The sequence below is a fragment of the Myxine glutinosa genome, chromosome 7, assembly GCF_964187855.1.
Source record: "Myxine glutinosa chromosome 7, kmMyxGlut1.1, whole genome shotgun sequence".
Lineage (NCBI taxonomy): Eukaryota > Metazoa > Chordata > Myxini > Myxiniformes > Myxinidae > Myxine > Myxine glutinosa.
This window is the reverse complement of record NC_136267.1, coordinates 41,196,534-41,218,931: the sequence shown is the minus strand read 5'-3', so window position 1 is coordinate 41,218,931 and position 22,398 is coordinate 41,196,534. Positions and strand designations below refer to the sequence as shown.

At 43.1% G+C, this 22,398-nt stretch overlaps 1 protein-coding gene across 4 annotated transcripts in view; it reads left to right on the top strand.

The window, feature by feature from the left end:
• Nucleotides 1-22,398, top strand: part of LOC137413502 (solute carrier family 12 member 2) — a 172,510-nt gene that overhangs the window by 4,281 nt on the left and 145,831 nt on the right. For 2 of the 4 annotated variants that reach the window (XM_078781572.1, XM_078781571.1), the window contains exons 2-5: nt 14,091-14,207; nt 14,370-14,445; nt 15,925-16,020; nt 20,345-20,484. In XM_078781572.1, coding sequence (XP_078637698.1) covers nt 14,091-14,207; nt 14,370-14,445; nt 15,925-16,020; nt 20,345-20,484 — 429 coding nt within the window. Of the gene's footprint in view, nt 1-3,222; nt 3,386-12,637; nt 12,654-13,869; nt 13,942-14,090; nt 14,208-14,369; nt 14,446-15,924; nt 16,021-20,344; nt 20,485-22,398 lie in introns of those variants that run through there. The other 2 variants (XM_078781573.1, XM_078781574.1) reach the window with 2 other exon arrangements.

Here is a 22,398-nt window from a genome sequence, read left to right as displayed (position 1 = left end):
ACGGTCTGCCTGGATCCTCCATTGCCAATTTCCAAACGGTCTGCCTGGATCCTCCATTGCCAATTTCCAAACGGTCTGCCTGGATCCTCCATTGCCAATTTCCAAACGGTCTGCCTGGATCCTCCATTGCCAATTTCCAAACGGTCTGCCTGGATCCTCCATTGCCAATTTCCAAACGGTCTGCCTGGATCCTCCATTGCCAATTTCCAAACGGTCTGCCTGGATCCTCCATTGCCAATTTCCAAACGGTCTGCCTGGATCCTCCATTGCCAATTTACAAACGGTCTGCCTGGATCCTCCATTGCCAATTTCCAAACGGTCTGCCTGGATCCTCCATTGCCAATTTCCAAACGGTCTGCCTGGATCCTCCATTGCCAATTTCCAAACGGTCTGCCTGGATCCTCCATTGCGAATTTCCAAACGGTCTGCCTGGATCCTCCATTGCCAATTTCCAAACGGTCTGCCTGGATCCTCCATTGCCAATTTCCAAACGGTCTGCCTGGATCCTCCACTGCCAATTTCCAAACGGTCTGCCTGGATCCTACACTGCCAATTTCCAAACGGTCTGCCTGGATCCTCCATTGCCAATTTCCAAACGGTCTGCCTGGACCCTGCACTGCGAATTTCCAAAGGGTCTGCCTGGATCCTCCATTGCCAATTCCCAAACGGTCTGCCTGGATCCTCCATTGCGAATTCCCAAACGGTCTGCCTGGATCCTCCATTGCCAATTCCCAAACGGTCTGCCTGGATCCTCCATTGCCAATTTCCAAACGGTCTGCCTAGATCCTCCACAGCCAATTTCCAAACGGTCTGCCTGGATCCTCCACGGCCAATTTCCAAACGGTCTGCCTGGATCCTCCATTACTAATTTCCAAACGGTCTGCCTGGATCCTCCATTGCTAATTTCCAAACGGTCTGCCTGGATCCTACACTGCCAATTTCCAAACGGTCTGCCTGGATCCTCCATTGCTAATTCCCAAACGGTCTGCCTGGATCCTCCATTGCTATTTTCCAAACGGTCTGCCTGGATCCTACATTGCCAATTTCCAAACGGTCTGCCTGGATCCTCTACGGCCAATTTCCAAACGGTCTGCCTGGATCCTCCATTGCCAATTTCCAAACGGTCTGCCTGGATCCTCCATTGCCAATTTCCAAACGGTCTGCCTGGATCCTCCATTGCCAATTTCCAAACGGTCTGCCTGGATCCTCCATTGCCAATTTCCAAACGGTCTGCCTGGATCCTCCATTGCCAATTTCCAAACGGTCTGCCTGGATCCTCCATTGCCAATTTCCAAACCGTCTGCCTGGATCCTCCACTGCCAATTTCCAAACGGTCTGCCTGGATCCTCCATTGCCAATTCCCAAACGGTCTGCCTGGATCCTCCATTGCCAATTTCCAAACGGTCTGCCTGGATCCTCCATTGCCAATTTCCAAACGGTCTGCCTGGATCCTCCATTGCCAATTTCCAAACGGTCTGCCTGGATCCTCCATTGCCAATTTCCAAACGGTCTGCCTGGATCCTCCATTGCCAATTCCCAAACGGTCTGCCTGGATCCTCCATTGCCTATTTCCAAACGGTCTGCCTAGATCCTCCACAGCCAATTTCCAAACGGTCTGCCTGGATCCTCCACGGCCAATTTCCAAACGGTCTGCCTGGATCCTCCATTACTAATTTCCAAACGGTCTGCCTGGATCCTCCATTGCTAATTTCCAAACGGTCTGCCTGGATCCTACACTGCCAATTTCCAAACGGTCTGCCTGGATCCTCCATTGCTAATTCCCAAACGGTCTGCCTGGATCCTACATTGCCAATTTCCAAACGGTCTGCCTGGATCCTCCACAGCCAATTTCCAAACGGTCTGCCTGGATCCTCCACGGCCAATTTCCAAACGGTCTGCCTGGATCCTCCATTACTAATTTCCAAACGGTCTGCCTGGATCCTCCATTGCTAATTTCCAAACGGTCTGCCTGGATCCTCCATTACTAATTTCCAAACGGTCTGCCTGGATCCTCCATTACTAATTTCCAAACGGTCTGCCTGGATCCTCCATTGCTAATTTCCAAACGGTCTGCCTGGATCCTACACTGCCAATTTCCAAACGGTCTGCCTGGATCCTCCATTGCTAATTTCCAAACGGTCTGCCTGGATCCTACACTGCCAATTTCCAAACGGTCTGCCTGGATCCTCCATTGCTATTTTCCAAACGGTCTGCCTGGATCCTCCATTGCCAATTTCCAAACGGTCTGCCTGGATCCTCCATTGCCAATTTCCAAACGGTCTGCCTGGATCCTCCATTGCCAATTTCCAAACGGTCTGCCTGGATCCTCCATTGCCAATTTCCAAACGGTCTGCCTGGATCCTCCATTGCCAATTTCCAAACGGTCTGCCTGGATCCTCCACTGCCAATTTCCAAACGGTCTGCCTGGATCCTCCATTGCCAATTCCCAAACGGTCTGCCTGGATCCTCCATTGCCAATTCCCAAACGGTCTGCCTGGATCCTCCATTGCCAATTTCCAAACGGTCTGCCTGGATCCTCCATTGCTAATTCCCAAACGGTCTGCCTGGATCCTCCATTGCCAATTTCCAAACGGTCTGCCTGGATCCTCCACTGCCAATTTCCTAACGGTCTGCCTGGATCCTCCATTGCCAATTCCCAAACGGTCTGCCTGGATCCTCCATTGCCAATTCCCAAACGGTCTGCCTGGATCCTCCACTGCCAATTTCCAAACGGTCTGCCTGGATCCTCCATTGCCAATTTCCAAACGGTCTGCCTGGATCCTCCATTGCTAATTCCCAAACGGTCTGCCTGGATCCTCCATTGCTAATTTCCAAACGGTCTGCCTAGGTCCTTCTATGGGCCAGCCCTACTGTCAACCTGTCTACCTGTTGGCCAGCCGTACTATCAACCTATTACATACCTTCGTACACCTTGTGTGTTTCTCTTTATTTTGCCTATTCTTTTGTTGATAAACTTCAGTTATCAATATTTCTTCATGCTTTAACTTGTTTTAAAACACGTTACCTGCTGTGTGCATGGAGATGGTTAAAGGGTTCACCCTGTTCAAGAACTCTTTAATTTGATTATGACCCTTTGTCTTCTACCTCTGTACTGTAAACTGACATCTGTTTTGGAAGTGTCGTGTTTCTTTCCCCTTATTTCCATTCCCACGTCAGCCTCCTCCTGCATCGTCTTGTCCCCTCTCTCCTGCTCACCTGACTGGCTGCTTCTCTAATCCTAGGAAGCCCGAATGCTGCTTGCTTGGCTTACTGTATTCAAGCAATGGCGTGCTTCGGGCCAGCGTAAAGAGGTTTTTCGAGCATCTGCACATGCGTTTGGGCCAGCAGGATATCTAAATTCAATTTGTCAACCACAACAAGCATGGTATAAACTGATAACATTTGTTTGTAGGTATTCTCGATGTTATAATTTTCCTATTTTCATGTAGTATACCCTAACAGGAAAACTATACCATGACCTAATGGTGTGGCACACGTACGGGCATATGACATGCTTCTTAACTCTTACTCAATTGCCCCAAACACATCGGTGATTCAAATTATTGTTCATGAAAGTGATTATGCACAAAGTAATAGCACGTCATCAAAAGGTGAAGAGCTGCTGATAATTATTACCTCCGCCACTAAAGGTGGATGGAGGTTATGTATTCACCGCTGTTTGTCTGTCTTTTTGTGAGCAGGATATCTCAAAGTTATGGACAGATTATGTCGACAGGTTGGGTGTGTCAAGAGCGAATTCATTGGATTTTGGTGAAGATCCGGATACTGTAATTTTTAGAGTGAATATTCACCATCGAGAGACAGGGCCAAAAATGATACAGTATATAGCATAATATCTCAAAAGGCTGTGGGCAGGTTGGGTATGTGACGAGAAGAAGCCAATTGGATTTAGGTTCAGGTGCCTGATGCAGATCCGGCCAATCAACAAACAACAACAAACAACAGGCATTTTAAAGGCCATTTTCCCTGCTAGAGCGGGGGTTAGCCTTGCGGTCACCATGACAATCTTCTCCATTTTGCCCTATTTTCTGCATCTCTCCTTGTTAACTCCCTTGCCCGCATTTCTTCTTCGACCATCTTTAGCCAAGTCTTTCTCGGTCTTCCCCGTCCTCTACTTCCTTCTACATTCATTTCCATCACTCTTCTCAACCAGTCACTTTCATCCTTCCTCAACACAAGACCAAACCATGTCAAACTGTTTCTCTTCACAGCATCCATCACAGGCTCTATTCCCATCATCTTTCGCAATTCATCATTTGTCTTCCTCTCTCTCAACGATACTCCACACATCCACCGAACCATTCACATTTCCACCCTTTCCAACCTTATTTGCTGCTCTACGTTTATTGGCGCTGAGGAAGCGCCTCTAGCGATTGACTTCCAGCCAGTGTAACGCTAATTCCTGTCACAGGAATTCTGAGATCATATAAGTGGGCGTGGCAGTTCCTGATTGGTTCGTGTTGGGGAACGCCTTCTCGCTGCCGACGTGACGTAAATTCGCGCACGCGCACTGGTGATTGGCGCTGAGGAAGCGCCTCTAGCGAATGACTTCCAGCCAGTGTAACGCTAATTCCTGTCACAGGAATTCTGAGATCATATAAGTGGGCGTGGCAGTTCCTGATTGGTTCGTGTTGGGGAACGCCTTCTCGCTGCCGACGTGACGTAAATTCGCGCACGCGCACTGGTGGAGCTTACTCGATCTTACTCGATCCCATATTACATGTACTTTCATTGCATACAAATTATACTTCCTCCTAGAAATTCCATGCCCGAACCTCAGCGCAATCCAAGAGGATTCACTTGTTACCCATGTCTCGCTCCCATAAATCATAACATTTCTCACACATGCAGCATACACCTTTCCCTTCAGCTTCAACGACACTCCCCTCCTCATCATGTTACGGATTCATCACTTCCGTTGTGGTGGTTTTCATCCACTTGAGACATTTCTGGTTCCATGTATTATTATTATTGTTGTTTGAGGGAAATAGCAATTATTATTGTCAAAAGGTACAAGGAATGTTTTAAAATGAAACGGGAACCGGATGTCGAAGCGGAAGGAGAAGAAAGAGGGCAGAGCGAGAGAGGTCGGACAAGAAAGCCGAGTTGCTCCGGGTTCTGAAGCGAACATTGGCGAGCAAGAGTCACTAGCGAACTTTCTGGTTTCCGGGAAAGGAATTCCGAGTTGTCATCGCTGTGACCGATTAACCTGCGTGTCAGGTTTTGCTATCGATTCAGGAGAGAATCATCACCGTGCTGGTGCGCCACGAGACCGGGCCGTCGGCCATTTTGACTCGCGCAGGACTTGTGCTTCGCTCACGGTTTCGTTTTTTCGAACATTTTCACCGCATTCAGACGTCGATCTGGGGCATGTGTGTGACGTGGCTTTTTGAAGGCTAATTTGTCCATATCCGAGGGTGTGATCTCTCAGTCGCCTGTAGGGTGCCTTTGGATATCCCAATCGCCTTGAGGGCGCCTTTGTACAGCTGTGGCTATGTGACTGTATTTGCCATCCGAACGGGATTCTGGTCTCGATCGGACCTCGTTCTGTCGATCGCTGGAGCGAATCAACTTTGGGCTTGAAGCCGGGAATAAGAGACATTGGGGATGTTCGTGTTTCACTCACTTGGCGCGCAGTGAGTTCGATATTATCAAAACTGATGGTACCATCATAGGACATATTGATTTTACTTTTGAATACTATTATTGTTGTACTGTTATTCTTGTGTGATCTTAATACAATATTTGTTTGTGAGTAACAATTGTGGTGGCTTCTCCATTGACCTTTGACATACAGAATAACACATTTTTCTGCCGTGACTCCTCCCGGGGCTCGGAGGTACATCGTGACCAGGGGGTCGGGGAGGAGCACGTAACAATCAGCACGCCACTCAGTTCCCGAAACTTCTTCCATGCACATCTCACTCCAGCAACCGTTGCCGAGTCTGATCCACCTTCTCCATTCAGCACGTCTCCGACGTAGCAAAATGTTTTCACACCTTCCAGCTTCACGCCATCTCCAAGATCCAACTCAACATTTCCTCCATCTGCAGCTCCCTCTGTGCACACCTTACACTTGAAGAATGTAGCTGCCACACTGGTTAATGACCCTCTCAGACCACTACATTTTTGATGAACCCACTCAGCGCACATTGTACATTGAATGGAATTCACTCCGACACCCTTCCTGCACACAGCACACGACCACTTCCCAGTTCTTTCCACCTCACCACATGCTTTACCACTTGCCATCACCTTCGTTTTTCTGATATTCACTTTCAGACCTTTTGTCTCCATACATTCCTTCCACTTGTTCATCAGATCCGACCAATCAGTGGGATACAAAATGAAAACTGTTCAGCCTGGCGGAGGTTTGCGCCCTACCACGGGCCGTTCTAGTATAATAATTCGAGCGAAGTCGATGGGGTGACATCGCAAATCCTTATGCTTCCCACTTAAAGCAAAGCAAAGTTGAAAAATGGCAAAACGTTCCACCAGGAATGACCCAATTTCAAATTTTGAGTTGAAAAAAAATATTCTGTTTTGACCCTTGTGACCTCAGTCCCCTCACCCTTGGGACATTAACTGGGGGTCATGTCCAAAAGATTGTTACATGTTTCATGTGTCCCCCAATGCTTATCCTATGTGCAAACTTTCATAAAAAAACGTGTAAAAAATGTGCCCATAAATCCATTTTTTGGTATTTGACTTTTTGACCCTGACCCTGACCCAGGGTGCAGGGCCAAAAATGATACGACTCTTGCACCTTCATGTCATGTGATGATTTTTCTGCCCAACCGTTTTGGAGGAGATAGTGTGACAGTTTCTGGTGAAACTGCCAAACTCAAGACTCTGCTCACCTTCACTCCTTCATTCCTCTTTTCTCCCACCTCTGGAACAAACTCCCACACTCTTCAATCCCACTCCTCCCTCCAGGTCTTTAAAACAGCTGTTCACCACCATCTCTTGTCTTCCCCCATCCAAAACCTTGATCTTTTCTACCCCCGTTAAAACACCCCAAATCCACCTCTTTCAATCCCCAACTTCTTTCCTGAAATTCCCAGGAGTGAAATTCCTGTAAGTGTTCATTTGCTTTATACTGTGTACCTTTCCCTCCTCCCCCAGCCCTCCCCCTTCCACAGATCTACTGACCCTGTTCGCTTCTGTTGTTGTGCTTGTGTGCTTCCCTCTCTCCCCCTCTTGTCTCCCGCTCCCTTCATTGCATGTTTTCATGTTCAATGTGTTAGCTTTTCCACGAGCCTCGATTCTGTATACAAAAAAAGAAACATCTGATTACAATATGCCCCTATTTTTATTTTCTCAAAAAGCATGGGATAATAAATTGGCACATGACAGGAATGATGTGAAGACCTAACATAAATGTTGACAGTTAAACGAGTCGTTTTGCCTGGCCTCAAGGCCTGCCACTAATCGGATGTGCTTTCAGCCATTTGCCGGTGGTTGTAAGCCAAAGAGTCATGTGATCATGAATCAACAGTGCCCCAGTCCACTGTTGTTGATGATCTGAGAAACACTGCATTTGTCAGCCACCTACCTAAGTCATGAAGCATGATTGGTCGGTGGTAGATTTCTCGTTTGGTTTTATGGCCTAATGGCCCTAACATTCACCATACTTTTAAACTTAATCAACCGACACTGTAAGTAAATAATCAAACATTTCATGTAGTCTGACTGTGTTCAACAATAAGATAGAACACCTGCATGAGAAAACCGATATTCAACTGCCAGCAGAGCGTACGGCTGAGTTTGGTTTATATCCTGGCGGCATAGCAGAGGCTGATCAGAGTTAACCCAGAGCTAGGGGTGCCGTGAGATCCGTGCTTACGGCTAACTCAAAGTAGCAAGTAACAGCTGCAGTGCCTCATTTTATTTATTTATTTAAATATATATATATATATATATATAGTGTGTGTGTGTGTAACAGGAAAATATCCGAGTTATTTTCCAAGTTGCCAGCCAAACCCGACATAACCTGGATTTGGTTCGGAAGAGAAACTTGCTGAGTTTGAGTTCTTGTACAGAACTAAGACCTCATCAACTAGATCATTGGTATGGAGGTATGTCGGACTACACGAGATGGTAGTGTACTGTCTGCTTGAAAGCCTGAATGGAAGAGTGGATTTGAGCCGTCCCAGTATGACCGTTATACAAAAAAGGAGAAAAGAGTGGAAGTGTGTGCTAAGCTTTGGTTTTGGGGATAATTTGAGGAAAGAACTCCTGCAACCTGGAGATGCTCCGGATCGTTTGAGAACTGAGCAGAGGGAGCAAGACTGGGGCGAAGTGGTAAAAATACAGAGGTCACTGACCTGCCTGCGATGTCAGTAACGGGCCTTGTAATTCACCCTCATCGCACGAGATGCCAAGAATGTTGAGAGCATTAGATTCTGCAGAATCCAGGAGAGAGAGATGTGAACCGCCAGAACCAGCTCAGAGGGGAGAGCAGAAATTCAGTAATTACTCCAATGAACTTGCAGTTTTGCCATTGCAGGCAGAGAGTACTTTCAATTCCTCAAGTGATGACTTGGGAAGGTTGTGGATACCATTTATGCCGCTGACTTAGACTTGGCTACATGGTCAGCTCAGTAAGGTTGTGTTTATAGCCAATTACGATCGGTCATGGGCAGGGCATTTAGTTGAGTCACCCGCTCAAATACCAGGGCCATTGTGGCCAATTCGGGCTGCGTAGAAACGGTTATTCAATGGATTTCCGAGAGGAAAAAAAACAAACAATGGTGGACATTCTTGAACCTATAAGAGCAAAGAGTTTCTCGGTGCTGGCAAAACGTGTACATGTAGCTATTGTTTTTCACTCTGGTCAGTTGAGTCTGTACAGCGTCAATTAAGTAGTGGGTGATGTCATGTGTCTGCTTTAAACAAAACATGACTTCTTATTCCATGGTGGTCATGGAGTGAGAGCCGTTTAATGGTCACTGTGCCCGGTTCCATGTAGCCTCAAATATGTGGTGTAAACGAGCCAGGAGAGGTCATGGCTGATTATATTCGGCCTAGAAGTTCAAGAGCCCTAACCTCTTTCGATGATTGACCATAGGAAAAGCAAGGAGTATTTGAAGATCCTTTTGGAGAGACAGGGCGAGAGGTAAGATTTTTCGCTTGATTGAAAGCCTTTCCCTTTGTCAGATCAGTATTTGATCAATTTGATTGGCAGAGGGTGATGCAGTGATGGAGTACTCTACGGCACAATGCTGAGTCATCCGCAAAAAGGAAGAGGGGTTTTCCAGAGCATCGGAGAGGTCATGTATGTATCTATAATGTGAACAGGACACTGCCCCGAATCAATCAAGCCTCCATTGGGCGAGGGTTTACGTGAACAGTAGATTTGTTTTTCATCCCTACATTTTATTTTTGGCATTTCCACTATTGTATTGCTTGATTGGTGGGACCTCATCTGTTTCAACCGAGACCAAGGCCTTTCTACTGTTGGGATGGTGGACCAAGATTTAAAAAATGAGAGTTCATAGAACACCTTACCCACGCAGTCTTGAAAGAAAGAAAAAAAACATGATAATGGTCTTTTGAATCGTTGCATATTGCATTTCCGAGCACGATCTACATTTCCTATTGCCCGCCATTTTGTCCGAATCTCGATATTCCCCAACGATGAGAGGGCGAGCAGCAAATTTAAATAGTCGAGATGGCGGAACATTTTGCTCAAGTACTGCTAAACGGGAGGTTTTTGAAAGTGCCAAAGGTTTGAAAGTGCCAAGGTTCTCCAGTGTTCAAGTATACAAGTTGTTGTTTGTGACCTTTACGACGTCCTTCAAAACGGTAAGTTTCCTGTTGGGAATGATTTTCAGTTTTGTTTTACTGCCAGGCATGCAGACAGAGTTAAAATACAAATCGCACCCGTGTCCGAAGGAATCGGTTCAGTTTGGCATTTTAAATATGAAATAGACAAAGCGTAGAAACGAACAAAACCCTTGAGAATTACCCTTTAGCATTACCCTTTAGAATTATGCATTAACATATAGGACACTCTAGAATTATAGTTGAGAACCCTTTTGAATTATAGTTTAGAACCCTTTTGAATTATAGTTGAGAACCCTTTTGAATTATAGTTGAGAACCCTTTTGAATTATAGTTTAGAACCCTTTTGAATTATAGTTGAGAACCCTTTTGAATTATAGTTGAGAACCCTTTTGAATTATAGTTGAGAACCCTTTTGAATTATAGTTGAGAACCCTTTTGAATTATAGTTTAGAACCCTTTTGAATTATAGTTTAGAACCCTTTTGAATTATAGTTGAGAACCCTTTTGAATTATAGTTGAGAACCTTTTTGAATTATAGTTTAGAACCCTTTTGAATTATAGTTTAGAACCCTTTTGAATTATAGTTTACAACCCTTTTGAATGATAGTTTAGAACCCTTTTTAATTATAGTTTAGAACCCTTTTGAATTATAGTTTAGAACCCTTTTGAATTATAGTTGAGAACCCTTTTGAATTATAGTTTAGAACCCTTTTGAATGATAGTTTAGAACCCTTTTGAATGATAGTTTAGAACCCTTTTGAATTATAGTTGAGAACCCTTTTGAATTATAGTTTAGAACCCTTTTGAATTATAGTTTAGAACCCTTTTGAATTATAGTTTAGAACCCTTTTGAATTTTAGTTTAGAACCCTTTTGAATTATAGTTTAGAACCCTTTTGAATTATATTTTAGAACCCTTTTGAATTATAGTTTAGAACCCTTTTGAATTATAGTTGAGAACCCTTTTGAATTATAGTTTAGAACCCTTTTGAATTATATTTTAGAACCCTTTTGAATTATAGTTGAGAACCCTTTTGAATTATAGTTGAGAACCCTTTTGAATTATAGTTTAGAACCCTTTTGAATTATATTTTAGAACCCTTTTGAATTATAGTTGAGAACCCTTTTGAATGATAGTTTAGAACCCTTTTGAATTATATTTTAGAACCCTTTTGAATTATAGTTGAGAACCCTTTTGAATGATAGTTTAGAACCCTTTTGAATTATAGTTTAGAACCCTTTTGAATTATAGTTTAGAACCCTTTTGAATTATAGTTGAGAACCCTTTTGAATTATAGTTTAGAACGCTTTTGAATTATAGTTTAGAACCCTTTTGAATTATAGTTTAGAACCCTTTTGAATTATAGTTGAGAACCATTTTTAATGATAGTTTAGAACCCTTTTGAATTATAGTTTAGAACCCTTTTGAATTATAGTTTAGAACCCTTTTGAATTATAGTTGAGAACCCTTTTGAATTATAGTTGAGAACCCTTTTGAATTATAGTTGAGAACCCTTTTGAATTATAGTTTAGAACCCTTTTGAATTATAGTTTAGAACCCTTTTGAATTATAGTTTAGAACCCTTTTGAATTATAGTTGAGAACCCTTTTGAATTATAGTTGAGAACCCTTTTGAATTATAGTTTAGAACCCTTTTGAATTATAGTTGAGAACCCTTTTGAATTATAGTTGAGAACCCTTTTGAATTATAGTTGAGAACCCTTTTGAATTATAGTTTAGAACCCTTTTGAATTATAGTTGAGAACCCTTTTGAATTATAGTTGAGAACCCTTTTGAATTATAGTTGAGAACCCTTTTGAATTATAGTTTAGAACCCTTTTGAATTATAGTTTAGAACCCTTTTGAATTATAGTTGAGAACCCTTTTGAATTATAGTTGAGAACCCTTTTGAATTATAGTTTAGAACCCTTTTGAATTATAGTTTAGAACCCTTTTGAATTATAGTTTAGAACCCTTTTGAATTAAATTTGGTGGGTTAGAAGGGTGGTTCTTCCTCTAAATTTTGGACGGATGGAAGGAAGGGCATAGCTGAATATTGAAGCGAGTTCACCGGTTAAGAATTACCTAACTACTAAAGCATTTTGTGATACAAAATGAAATCTTTGGTAAGGCAACCCGAATGGACACACGGTTTTCATTGGTACGAGAGGCTGAATACTTTGAAGGTCATAGATGTCGTTCTTTATGAAGACAACAATTTGAGACTTCTTTGTAAGTTGCGTGGGTAGTGTTAAAGCAAGTTTTTCATTAAAAAAGTTAATTCGATCATTTTTGCGGATATCAATTTGATTATACATGGTTTCTTTCTGTTTGCCCTTGCACTTCTTCTTCATAACCTTGTGTGCATCTGTTATTGTCATGTCTAATCGGTTTGAATATGTGGAATGTTTTACTTGCTGAACACAGCGTTGCGTTCTCACCAATTATACAGTGTATTATGCTTGTGGGAGTGCTTGTACTGTATATCCATCCATTTATTTGAAAAAAAAATTAAGGAGTTGCTACTGGAACGTTGTCAAAGGACAACGGATTTGAACCCATTTTCTCCACCACATTCTTTCACGCATCTATAGACTGGCATCACATGTTAAAATTGAAAAAGGAAGACTGCGTTTCCCAGAGCATTGGAGAGGTCGTTCATCTATATTGTGGACAAGTCACTGCCCCGAGGCACTCAAGCCTCCATTGGGAGTGGGTTTACATGAAACGTACAGATTTGTTTTGCAATCTCTAAATTTTATCAATGGCATTTGCACAATCGTATTGCTTGATTGGCAGGACCTCATCTATTTCAAGAGAGACTGAGGCCTATCTACTTTTCAGGTGGGTTTTGGGGTTTATGGGACCAAAAGGAGAAAAAATGGGTGACTGCCCTTAGCCAGGTTAGCCTCTCTACCCTACTTTAATTTTATTAATTTTGACCCACTCTCCCATCTCCCCCCTCACCTCCTCTTCCCCATTTGCCCAAAATATGCTTCCTTTTTGCCAACTATGAGGAATGAGGTCCATTAGCGTGAGATTAAAAGAACCGTCACAAAGTCTCACTTTGTCAATGAAGTGTGTGTGTGTGTGTGTGTGTGTGTGTGTGTGTGTGTGTGTGTGTGTGTGTGTGTGTGTGTGTGTGTGTGTGTGTGTGTGTGTGTGTGTGTGTGTGTGTGTGTGTGTGTGTGTGTGTGTGTTTTATTTTAATTGTTTAAAGCCTTTTGTGATACAAAATGAAATCTTTGGTAAGGCAAGCCGAATGGACACACGGTTTTCATTGGTACTAGAGGATGACTAGTCTATGCTGAAACAGAGTTTGTTTCCATCAACTGGTGCATCCATGAATGAATGAATGAATGATCGTTTTAAGGCCATTTTCCCTGCTAGAGCGGGGGTTAGCCTTGCGGGCCCCATGACAATCATGGTTCCCTGTTTGAGGCAGTTTTTATGGCCGGATGCCCTTCCTGGCGCCAACCCTTGGTCACGCTCTTACGATGCGCAGGGATACGGTGTACCTATTCTAAACCGGGGTACACACTGTGATCATTCATCCCAGCAAGCTGGTACTCAATTTGCCGACCTCGGAAGGATGACAGGCTGAGTCAACCCCCCTGGCGTTGATTTAGCAATTGACCGGGATTCAAACCCAGGATCCTAGGATCCCAAGCCGGCACCCTAACTGCTAAACCAACACCAGGTGATGTGTAATTGAATAATTTATACTTCGAAGGTTATAGATGTCATTCTTTATGAAGACAACAATTTGAGACTTCCTTGTAAGTTGCGTGGGTAGAGTTAAAGCAAGTTTTTCATTTAAAAGGTTAATTTGATCATTTTTGCGGATATCAATTTGATCATGCATGGTTTCTTTCTGTTTGCCCTTGCACTTCTTCTTCATAACCTTGTGTGCATCTGTTACTATCACGTCCAATCGGTTTGAATATGTGAAATGTGTTACTGTGTTGAAAAATGAAGTACTTAGTTGCTATTGGAAAATTGTTATAGGAGAACAGGTTCGAATCCGTATTCTCCACCATGTTCTTTCACGCATGTATAGAATGGCATCGCATGTTAAAGAGAAAAGGCAGGCGGATTTCTCCCTCCCTTGAAGCATGTTGCTGAGCCGGAGGTGAGTTATTGTCTGTACCCTCGTCAAATTCTAAATACCTGTGCAAGCCTACATGGGGGCACCGCATCAGCGGCACAGCCAGGCTTACCATATGGCCGCCATTTTGGCCATGTTGATTCTTCAGTCTAATGTCTCGTCTTCGTTTGCAGGAGGATGAGGATGGAATCGGTGTTGTGAATGGCAGAAGAGGTTCGACGAGCCGGACCATCGAGGCAACCAGGGACAAGGCTGGCGCCATAAAGTTTGGTTGGATCCGCGGGGTCTTGGTGAGTGCGGCACCACATGCTCGAATGTTCTTCACCATTATGCAGCAAAACACGAGCTGATGCATCTCGTGGAAAACGTGTTTGATTTTAACTTTTGCTAAGACCAATTAAAGCTCGAGTTTTGAGTGTTTTAATTAAGTTTGCTATGATTGGCCTTGACAGGTTAGATGTATGCTCAACATCTGGGGCGTGATGCTCTTCATTCGTCTCTCTTGGATTGTTGGTCAGAGTGGAATCGGTGAGTACACGACTTCATGTTACATGTTCTGTTTCCTGTTTTGAACTGATTATTTTGTTATACTGTTGTGGTGGTGATCTCCTGTAATTGGTGGAGGTGGAGAATCTTGTGCAGAACTAGTGCTGCATTAATTTATTTGTTTGTGAATTTAATTTAAATTAATTTTGGATGGTGCATAAATTGTGTCCAAATCAAATCGTTTTACCAAAGGTACAGCATTTGTGATGTTTCATTTTCTATTTTTTAGAGGGGGCAGGGGGCTGAATTTATATCACAAACTGAACGTTCTTAAGATCAATTACTCTTGTAAGACATTTTTTGTATATAGTACATGGTCGAAGCTCATGGAAGAGCTGAAGCAGAATGGAAAGGAACAAAATGGAGTGGCGGAAACACCAACAGCAGAGTAGAAGTAAGAGTGAGATCAAGGGGAGGGGGAGAAGGACACATGGGGTGAACAAGCTGCACACAAGGTGAATGAAACACAGGAAGAAGAGGAAGGGAGAAGTGGGGATGAAACAGAAGAGGAAGAAGATCATCCAACAAACTAAAAGGGGGGGGGTGGGGAAAGGGGGCAGTCAAAATAACCTGAAAAAGGGCATGTGTAGGAATGGGGTCATTTGGGATATAGGTGATCATGAGTATGGATGGGGGATGACTTGTTATATTGGTGAACAGCTGTCTCGAAGCCTCGGTGGGAAGAATGGAACTGAACAGACTGGGGAAGTTGGTTCCATAGGTGAGAGAAATCGGTGCATGTGAGCATTGAACCTGGATTATGGTAGTCCAAGAAGAACAGGGTTACCTGGCAGACCATGGGCACCCTGCAGAAACCAAGGGGGGGGGGGGGCAGAACCAAGAAAGCGCAGACGGTGCAAGACCAAAAATGACTTGGTAGATCCTCGGTACTTTTGCTCTCGCGCTCTGTTCTTTCTCCTAGCTCTCATTCACATAAACCACTTGAGGCCGACATATTAACAGGACCTGGCATGTGCTACACTGGTTTTTGAGCTACACTCTGTCCTGTCTGCCTTTTATTACTTTTTTGTTTTTAAACCACAGCCTTATGTGGTTTAACCACAGCCTCACCTACTTCTTTTCACTTCTGCGATCCCCATTCAAGTTTGCGGTATCATGTTTTGAATTCCATGATGATTTTGTTTGCCTTTGGGACAAGTGTGATCCACACCTGTTCAGAACTTGTCTCAAAGAAAACTTCCTCCCAGAAACATAATGTTTGCTTTGAACTCTGTTTTGTTAATAAATGCATTTCTCTGATCGTTTGATTTTCAGTTAATTATTTGTCCACCGATGCCAACTCTGTCAGTGACTACATGGAATTTACAGTTTATTTCCACTTCTAAATGTCTGTAAAGTATTTTGGCCTTGGGTTTCATTGTTTAAAAAATGTCGTTGGTGGAGTGCTTTTATTAATCCACAGGAACTTCAGCATCTGAACCGCGCTGTCGTTACATGCAGGTCTTTCGGTGCTTATCATACTGATTAGTACCGTGGTTACCATACTGACCACAATTTCCATGTCTGCTATCTGCACCAATGGCCACATCCGAGGAGGTGAGATGGAGATTATACTTGTGCAAAATGATATCAAATAAATGGAGAAAGTGCAAATATGTAATTTAAATAATAGCAATGTTGGATGAAAGACAAAAGTTATCCTGAGATATTGGCCTTGCTCGATACATTTGGATAAAATCATGGGTCCGGTACGGCTAACGTGACGCAGTCATAGCGTTATGATGATTGCAGTTTGACAGGATGGTGTATACTTACCTTTGAGCTGTGTAGTCTGGGTTTGATTCCCGATCCGACCATAAACCGGCGGATAGGTGCTTTGTGGGCAGGGTTGCCTCTCGGATGGACGTTATCAAGCTGGGTGGTTCATCTACCAGTATTAGCCGGTGGATGTTAAAGATCTCTCGTAGTGAGTAGGTGAGGTATTGCCGGCACCCTGAACAAGTTACAAACTCCTGCCCAAATCGGCTCCAGTTGAATCTCAGGCCCGACCAGCTGGTTCTTGAAATACTTGGGCCAAAAGTTCCCCCTGGACTTCCCAACTGGAAGGTAGGAATAATAATGGTGATGTTTGTGGTTGAAGCAAGTAGTCTTAACCTGCTATCCTTTAATCCATCAAATTAAATGTTAATCCATTGAAGCAAAATCTCGAGGAAGTGTCCTGGGTTTGGGTCCTAAACCTAATTGTCGTCCTTTGATAAACCTTGTGGATGTAAAATAGGGTTTTTTGTCTTGTTACTGTGATTTAAAGATGTTACAACTCTGTACGGGAGACTGTGTGCACTCCAGTTTTCATTATACCTGATTCGTGAGGGAGGGAGGGAGGAAAAAAAAATTGGAATCCGTTTCTGAATAAGATGACGTTTGTCTCAAAATATTTTATCCTTTGCCAATGAATGGTTCTTTAAGCAATGATTTGGGCCTATGCTTGCACTCGGTTGATAATCGCTATGACCTTCAATTGTAATTTCATGTTTCGCTTGTGTAACCTTTAAAATATATAATTATTGCTGCACACAAAGGATGCTTACTTCATCCCAGCCACTTGTACAAATAACCTTGATAGTCGTACTAAGCACGACACTGCCATGGTTTGGTCCAAACTTTTGTCATTTCTGGAGTGTGCTGTTGGAGAACTCCACTTGTAGGAATTGTAAAATTTGATGAAATGTTTAGGTTGATACAATGGGCTGAGCCGTGCCTCTCCTCAGTGAAAGACACATGAATGTCCGCTTGGAGTTTGCAAAAAAGCACCAAAAGGACTCTCAGACTGAGAAACAAGATTCTGTGGTCTGATGAAACCAAGATTGAACTGTTTGGCTTCCGCCTGGCCACTCTGCCATAAAGCCCAGATCGGTGGGGGTGTTGCAGTGATGGTTGTCCTTCTGGAAGTTTCTCCCATCTCCACACAGGATCTCTGGAGCTCAGCCAGTGACAATCGGGTTCTTGGTCACTTCTCTTACCGAGGCCCTTCTCCCCCGATTGCTCAGTTTGGCCGGGCGGCCAGCTCTAGGAAGAGTCCTGGTTGTTCCAAACTTCTTCCACTTAAGAATTATGGAGGCCACTGTGCTCTTGGGAACCTTGAATGTAGCAGAATTTTTTTTGTAGGCTTCCCCAAGTCTGTGCCTCGACACAATCCTGTCTCTGAGCTCTGCAGACAGTTCCTTCAACCACATGGCTTGGTTTTTGCTCTGATATGCATTGTCAGCTGTGAGACCTTACATAGACAGGTGTGTGCCTTTCCAAATCATATCCAATCAATTTAATTTACCACAGGTGGACTCCAATCAAGGTGTAGAAACATCTCAAAGATGATCAAGAGAAATGGGAGGCACCTGAGCTAAATTTCAAGTGTCATAGCAAAGGGTCTGAATACTTATATAAATGTGATATTTCAGTTTTTTCTTTTTAATAAATTTGCAAAACTTTCTAAAATCCTGTTTTCTCTTTGCCATTATGGGGTATTGAGTGTAGATTGATGAGGGAAAAAATGAATTTAAACGATTTCAGCATAAGGCTGCAACATAACAAATTGTGAAAAAAGTGAAGGGGTCTGAATACTTTCTGAATGCACTGTATTTTCCTCACAAACTACAAGACCAATATGGACCAAATTTGGTATGATGCATCACAACATTAAGGTCTCACGGTGTTGTGCTTGCCATCTGGATCTGCCCCATATAAGAGGCTGAAAAGGGGGGTTTCATCTCTAATTCAGGTAATTTATTTTAAAATCTTAAATTGTGGAAAAATGAGTCGGTCCCCCATGGGGCCATTTTTATGGCATAGCCCACAAGGCAAAGTCGTCTTGAACAGTGTTTGTCCGTCAGTATGTCCCATCAAACGTGTACCAATCAGAGCTGAGGATCTGGTCACATGACAGGGTGATGTGATTACGTCTGATGTCATTACAGTGGTACGGCGGCTGACTCCGCACACCGCCATTTTAATTACAATTTCGTTCAGGTCGAACATATTGTCGAACCTGTCATATATATCACAATCGCCATGCTCTACATTTTTGTTTTTCATTCAGTGTGAAGCACAAACAAACCGATTGTTAAAATGATCATCACATATAGAAAGCATAGGCATTACGGGTCTTCCAACAATATGGCACGTATAGGCCTTAGGCTTCATGCCTCACCTTTAATAATAATAATGCATTTATTTTATATAGCGCTTTTCAGGAAGCCCAAAGACGCTTTGACAGAGTGCAAAACATAATGCATAGCAAAACATAAAAACAATTTGTTGGTTGCAAAACAAAATGGCAAATGGTTGCATTTTGTTGCAAAACAAAAACAAAAACATAAAAACAACAACTTTGGACCGCTTCTGACAAATTAAGCCCAGGTTTCTTAATACAGTAGTCACGTAGTGTATCATTTCAGTAATATCGTTTTCGTAATAATAATAATAATAATAATAATGTAGTAAATGTAACTAAAAAAAAAAAACACCTCTAGAGGCCATTTTTCCCTGCAAAGCGGGGGTTGGCCTTTTTCGGGAACCGTGGTTGTTGTTTTTTGGTCCCCTTTTTGAAGCAATGTTTTACGGCCGGATGCCCTTCCTGACGCCAACCCTGTTTGTCACCTTTTACGACAAGCAGGGAATTACCAGTGAACTGGTACTCAATTAGCCGACCTCGGAAGGATGACAGGCTGAGTCAACCCCCCTGGCGTTAATTCAGCGATCGACCGGGATTCGAACCCAGGATCCTAGGTATCCTAAGCTGGCACCCTAGCCGCTAGCCCAACACCAGGGTTTGTAGTATGTAGTAAATGTAGTAAATGTAACTATAACACTTTAATCCCAATGTCGTGAATGGAAGGTTATTGGATTGAAGCGGTGTATGGTTCATTCATTAATGATAAGTGGTGTAACCATGGAAGTAAGGAATTAGCCTCGGTTTTTTTTTGTTGTAATATCATTTTCGTAATAATGATAACGTAACGTTAATATTATAATTAATGTAATTGTAACACTAATACCTTTGTAGTGACTGAAAAGTTACTATAGGTTAAAATATATCTTCTATATATTAAAGTAGCGGCAGTTTTGTGTCACCCGACGTCATTACGTCTATTTTCAACTAAAGTATCGAACAAGCCCGGCTACGCCGCTGTTAGACTTTCGGTCTTTATTTTGTTGGGGCTAAGCTTTTCATGGACCAAACCCGAACAGCCAGGCCTGACGTTCGTCTGAAAGCGTATGAATTTGTTGAGGGTGCCATTTATACCTCAGCTACTTTTTGTGATGGACCCCGGGTGATCTTCATTGTCCACCACACAATGCTAACAGATTGGACACCCAGATATCACATTTGAGGGAAAGTCAGACAATTGCCTGCTCCAGTGCCTCTCCACATTCCTTTCTGGACCACAAAGCACAAAATTCTGTACAGATGTACTTTTTCTATGTTATTTCCAGGCAGGATTGTACATTCTTATAGCAGTGTTTCCTAAGGCCAATTGAATAGGAGTCATGTTTTTTCCTTGGGGTGGGGGAGGACATGCATGGTGGAGGGGGCACTTTTTTGATCCACCTTGTATTTTTTATTCTGCTGTAGTCTAAGTGTGGCCTCTCCAGAATCAACTTCGACAATAAATGTAATAAACTTTTGTGATGTGTTTGGCCCTACAATGAGGTCCACTGCACTCATTCTTGAGTCTGAAGTGAGCGTCGTTTATCTGCAAGTCTCCAGCCTACTTGTTCAACTCTCCACTCGATTGATATGCTTACTGCATTGGACTGTTGGAATTCTAGCCGTTTCGATAGTGATATAAAAATATGCACTGCATTCCCCTTTCGCCTGTGACCCCAGATATTTAATCCCCATCCTTGCACTTCCTGCCTCCAGGTGGGGCGTACTACCTCATCTCACGTTCCCTTGGGCCTGAGTTTGGTGGATCCATTGGCCTCATTTTTTCATTCGCCAATGCTGTCGCTGTGGCTATGTACGTGGTTGGATTTGCTGAGACGATGCGGGATCTCCTGCAGGTGAGTGGGGTTGGCCTTTCTTTGGCTTGGAAAAGGGAGTGGGGCACAGAAAGAGGGTGGAGTGTGGGATTTCTGGGTGGAGCCAAGCTCTTTGAATTGCCACATGGTAGTGTTGTCTTCATCCTCCCGAGCACATATTCTTTCTGATGCCTCGGTGTAGTGTATGGCTTGTGGTTTTGTGTCTTTAACATATTTGTAATTCCACTCTCAGAAGCCTGATGGGCTGCATGTGGCCCTTGAACTGCAGCTTGCCCACCACTGCACTAGACTGATAGATAAAGAAAGAAATTAAGTAATCAAACGGAAAACCAAATACTGCATTGGAGTCATCAGAAGGAACCTGAATAAGCAAAGACCAAAAATGGAGTCATCAGGAGGAACCTGGATAGGATTCGGGTTTCAGCCACTACTCCACAAACCAAGTTTTTGCAAGAAATCATTTCTCCTAGACATAGACAGAGATGAGAATGAAGAAAGAAAAAAGAAAAAGCAAGAATTAGAATAAAGAGAAATGTGTGAAAGGAACAAAGATCAAAAAAGAAGAACACGTAGAGATAGACTCCAGTAGTTACTCCCCCAAGACTCAAATGCAGCAGCAGGTGCAAGGGACCAGTTACTTCCAAGGCTGAATTAGACTGTTGCAGGACTCACAGTTTACTTTTGTAGCTCATTCATTCTAAGAACAAATTGAGAAATATCATGGTTGGTGGATGTGATTTGAAACCCGTTTATTATGTCGCTAATGTGTATGTATACAGTATATATATATATATATATATATATATGCTTGGTGTAATGGTGTAATGGTGTAAAGCTTGGCGATTCCCAAGTGGAAACGATCCGCAAGATTCAACACCGTTCATTCCATTATGAAGGAGGATTTGGGCTTCAGGAGAATCTCAGCGAAGTTCGTACCAAAGCTGCTAACGATTGAGCGATTGAGCGATAACGATTTGGAGATCGCACAGGACATGCTGGAGACTGTGAACAGCGATCCCAGCTTCCTCAACACAGTGATCACTGGCGATGAGTCCTGGGTTTATGGGTACGACCCAGAAACCAAGTTGCAGTCATCACAATGGAAGCATCCAACATCCCCGAGGCCAAAAGACACAAAATTTGATGCAGTAGCGTTGTTCAAGTTTTTCCGTCATTTTGTCAAAAACGAAAATCCGACGGCGCTCACTTACATGTCCTCACTCATCGGCGGTCTGCCGTCGAATGACAGCTTCTGCAGGTGGGAAAAAATTCACGCGTGTGCATTAGGATCGCCTACATACGTGCACCAATCAATGCCTCCCTAGCTTCTTTTTTTACGCACGAAAAATAAAGGTCGGATACTTTTTGAACACACTACGTATGTATATATACACACTGTATAATATTTTATGTATGTATTTATTTAATTAATTAATTAATGCCTCTGCCGACGAAGTCACCGGAGGCATAATGTTTTCGGTTTGTCAGTCCATCCGTCTGTGATAGGTTTTCGTTACTGCAATAACTTAAGAACTGCTGAAGGGATCTAAGCCAAACTTGGTACAATATATGTATAATGATGCAAAGATTAACTTATTAGATTATGGAGTCCAGTGGTCAAAGGTCAGAGGTCCCGTTCGGTAAAAATTATGTTTTAGAGCTGTCTTGTAAACCAGTGATGGGATTTTAACCAAACTTGGTACAAGTATATATTACGACACAAAGATGAACTGATTAGATTGCGGCGTCGGAGGTCATATCAGGTAAAATGTGATACTTGAGAGCAGCTTGAAAGGATTTAAATCAAACTTGGTACATGTATGTCTAATGATGTAATAATGTGGTCCGAGGCATATCGGATGATGTCGCGACGTCGTATAGTGCCATTCTAGTTAACCTTGTGAGATGCTCAGGTTGAACCAACCAGGTCGATTT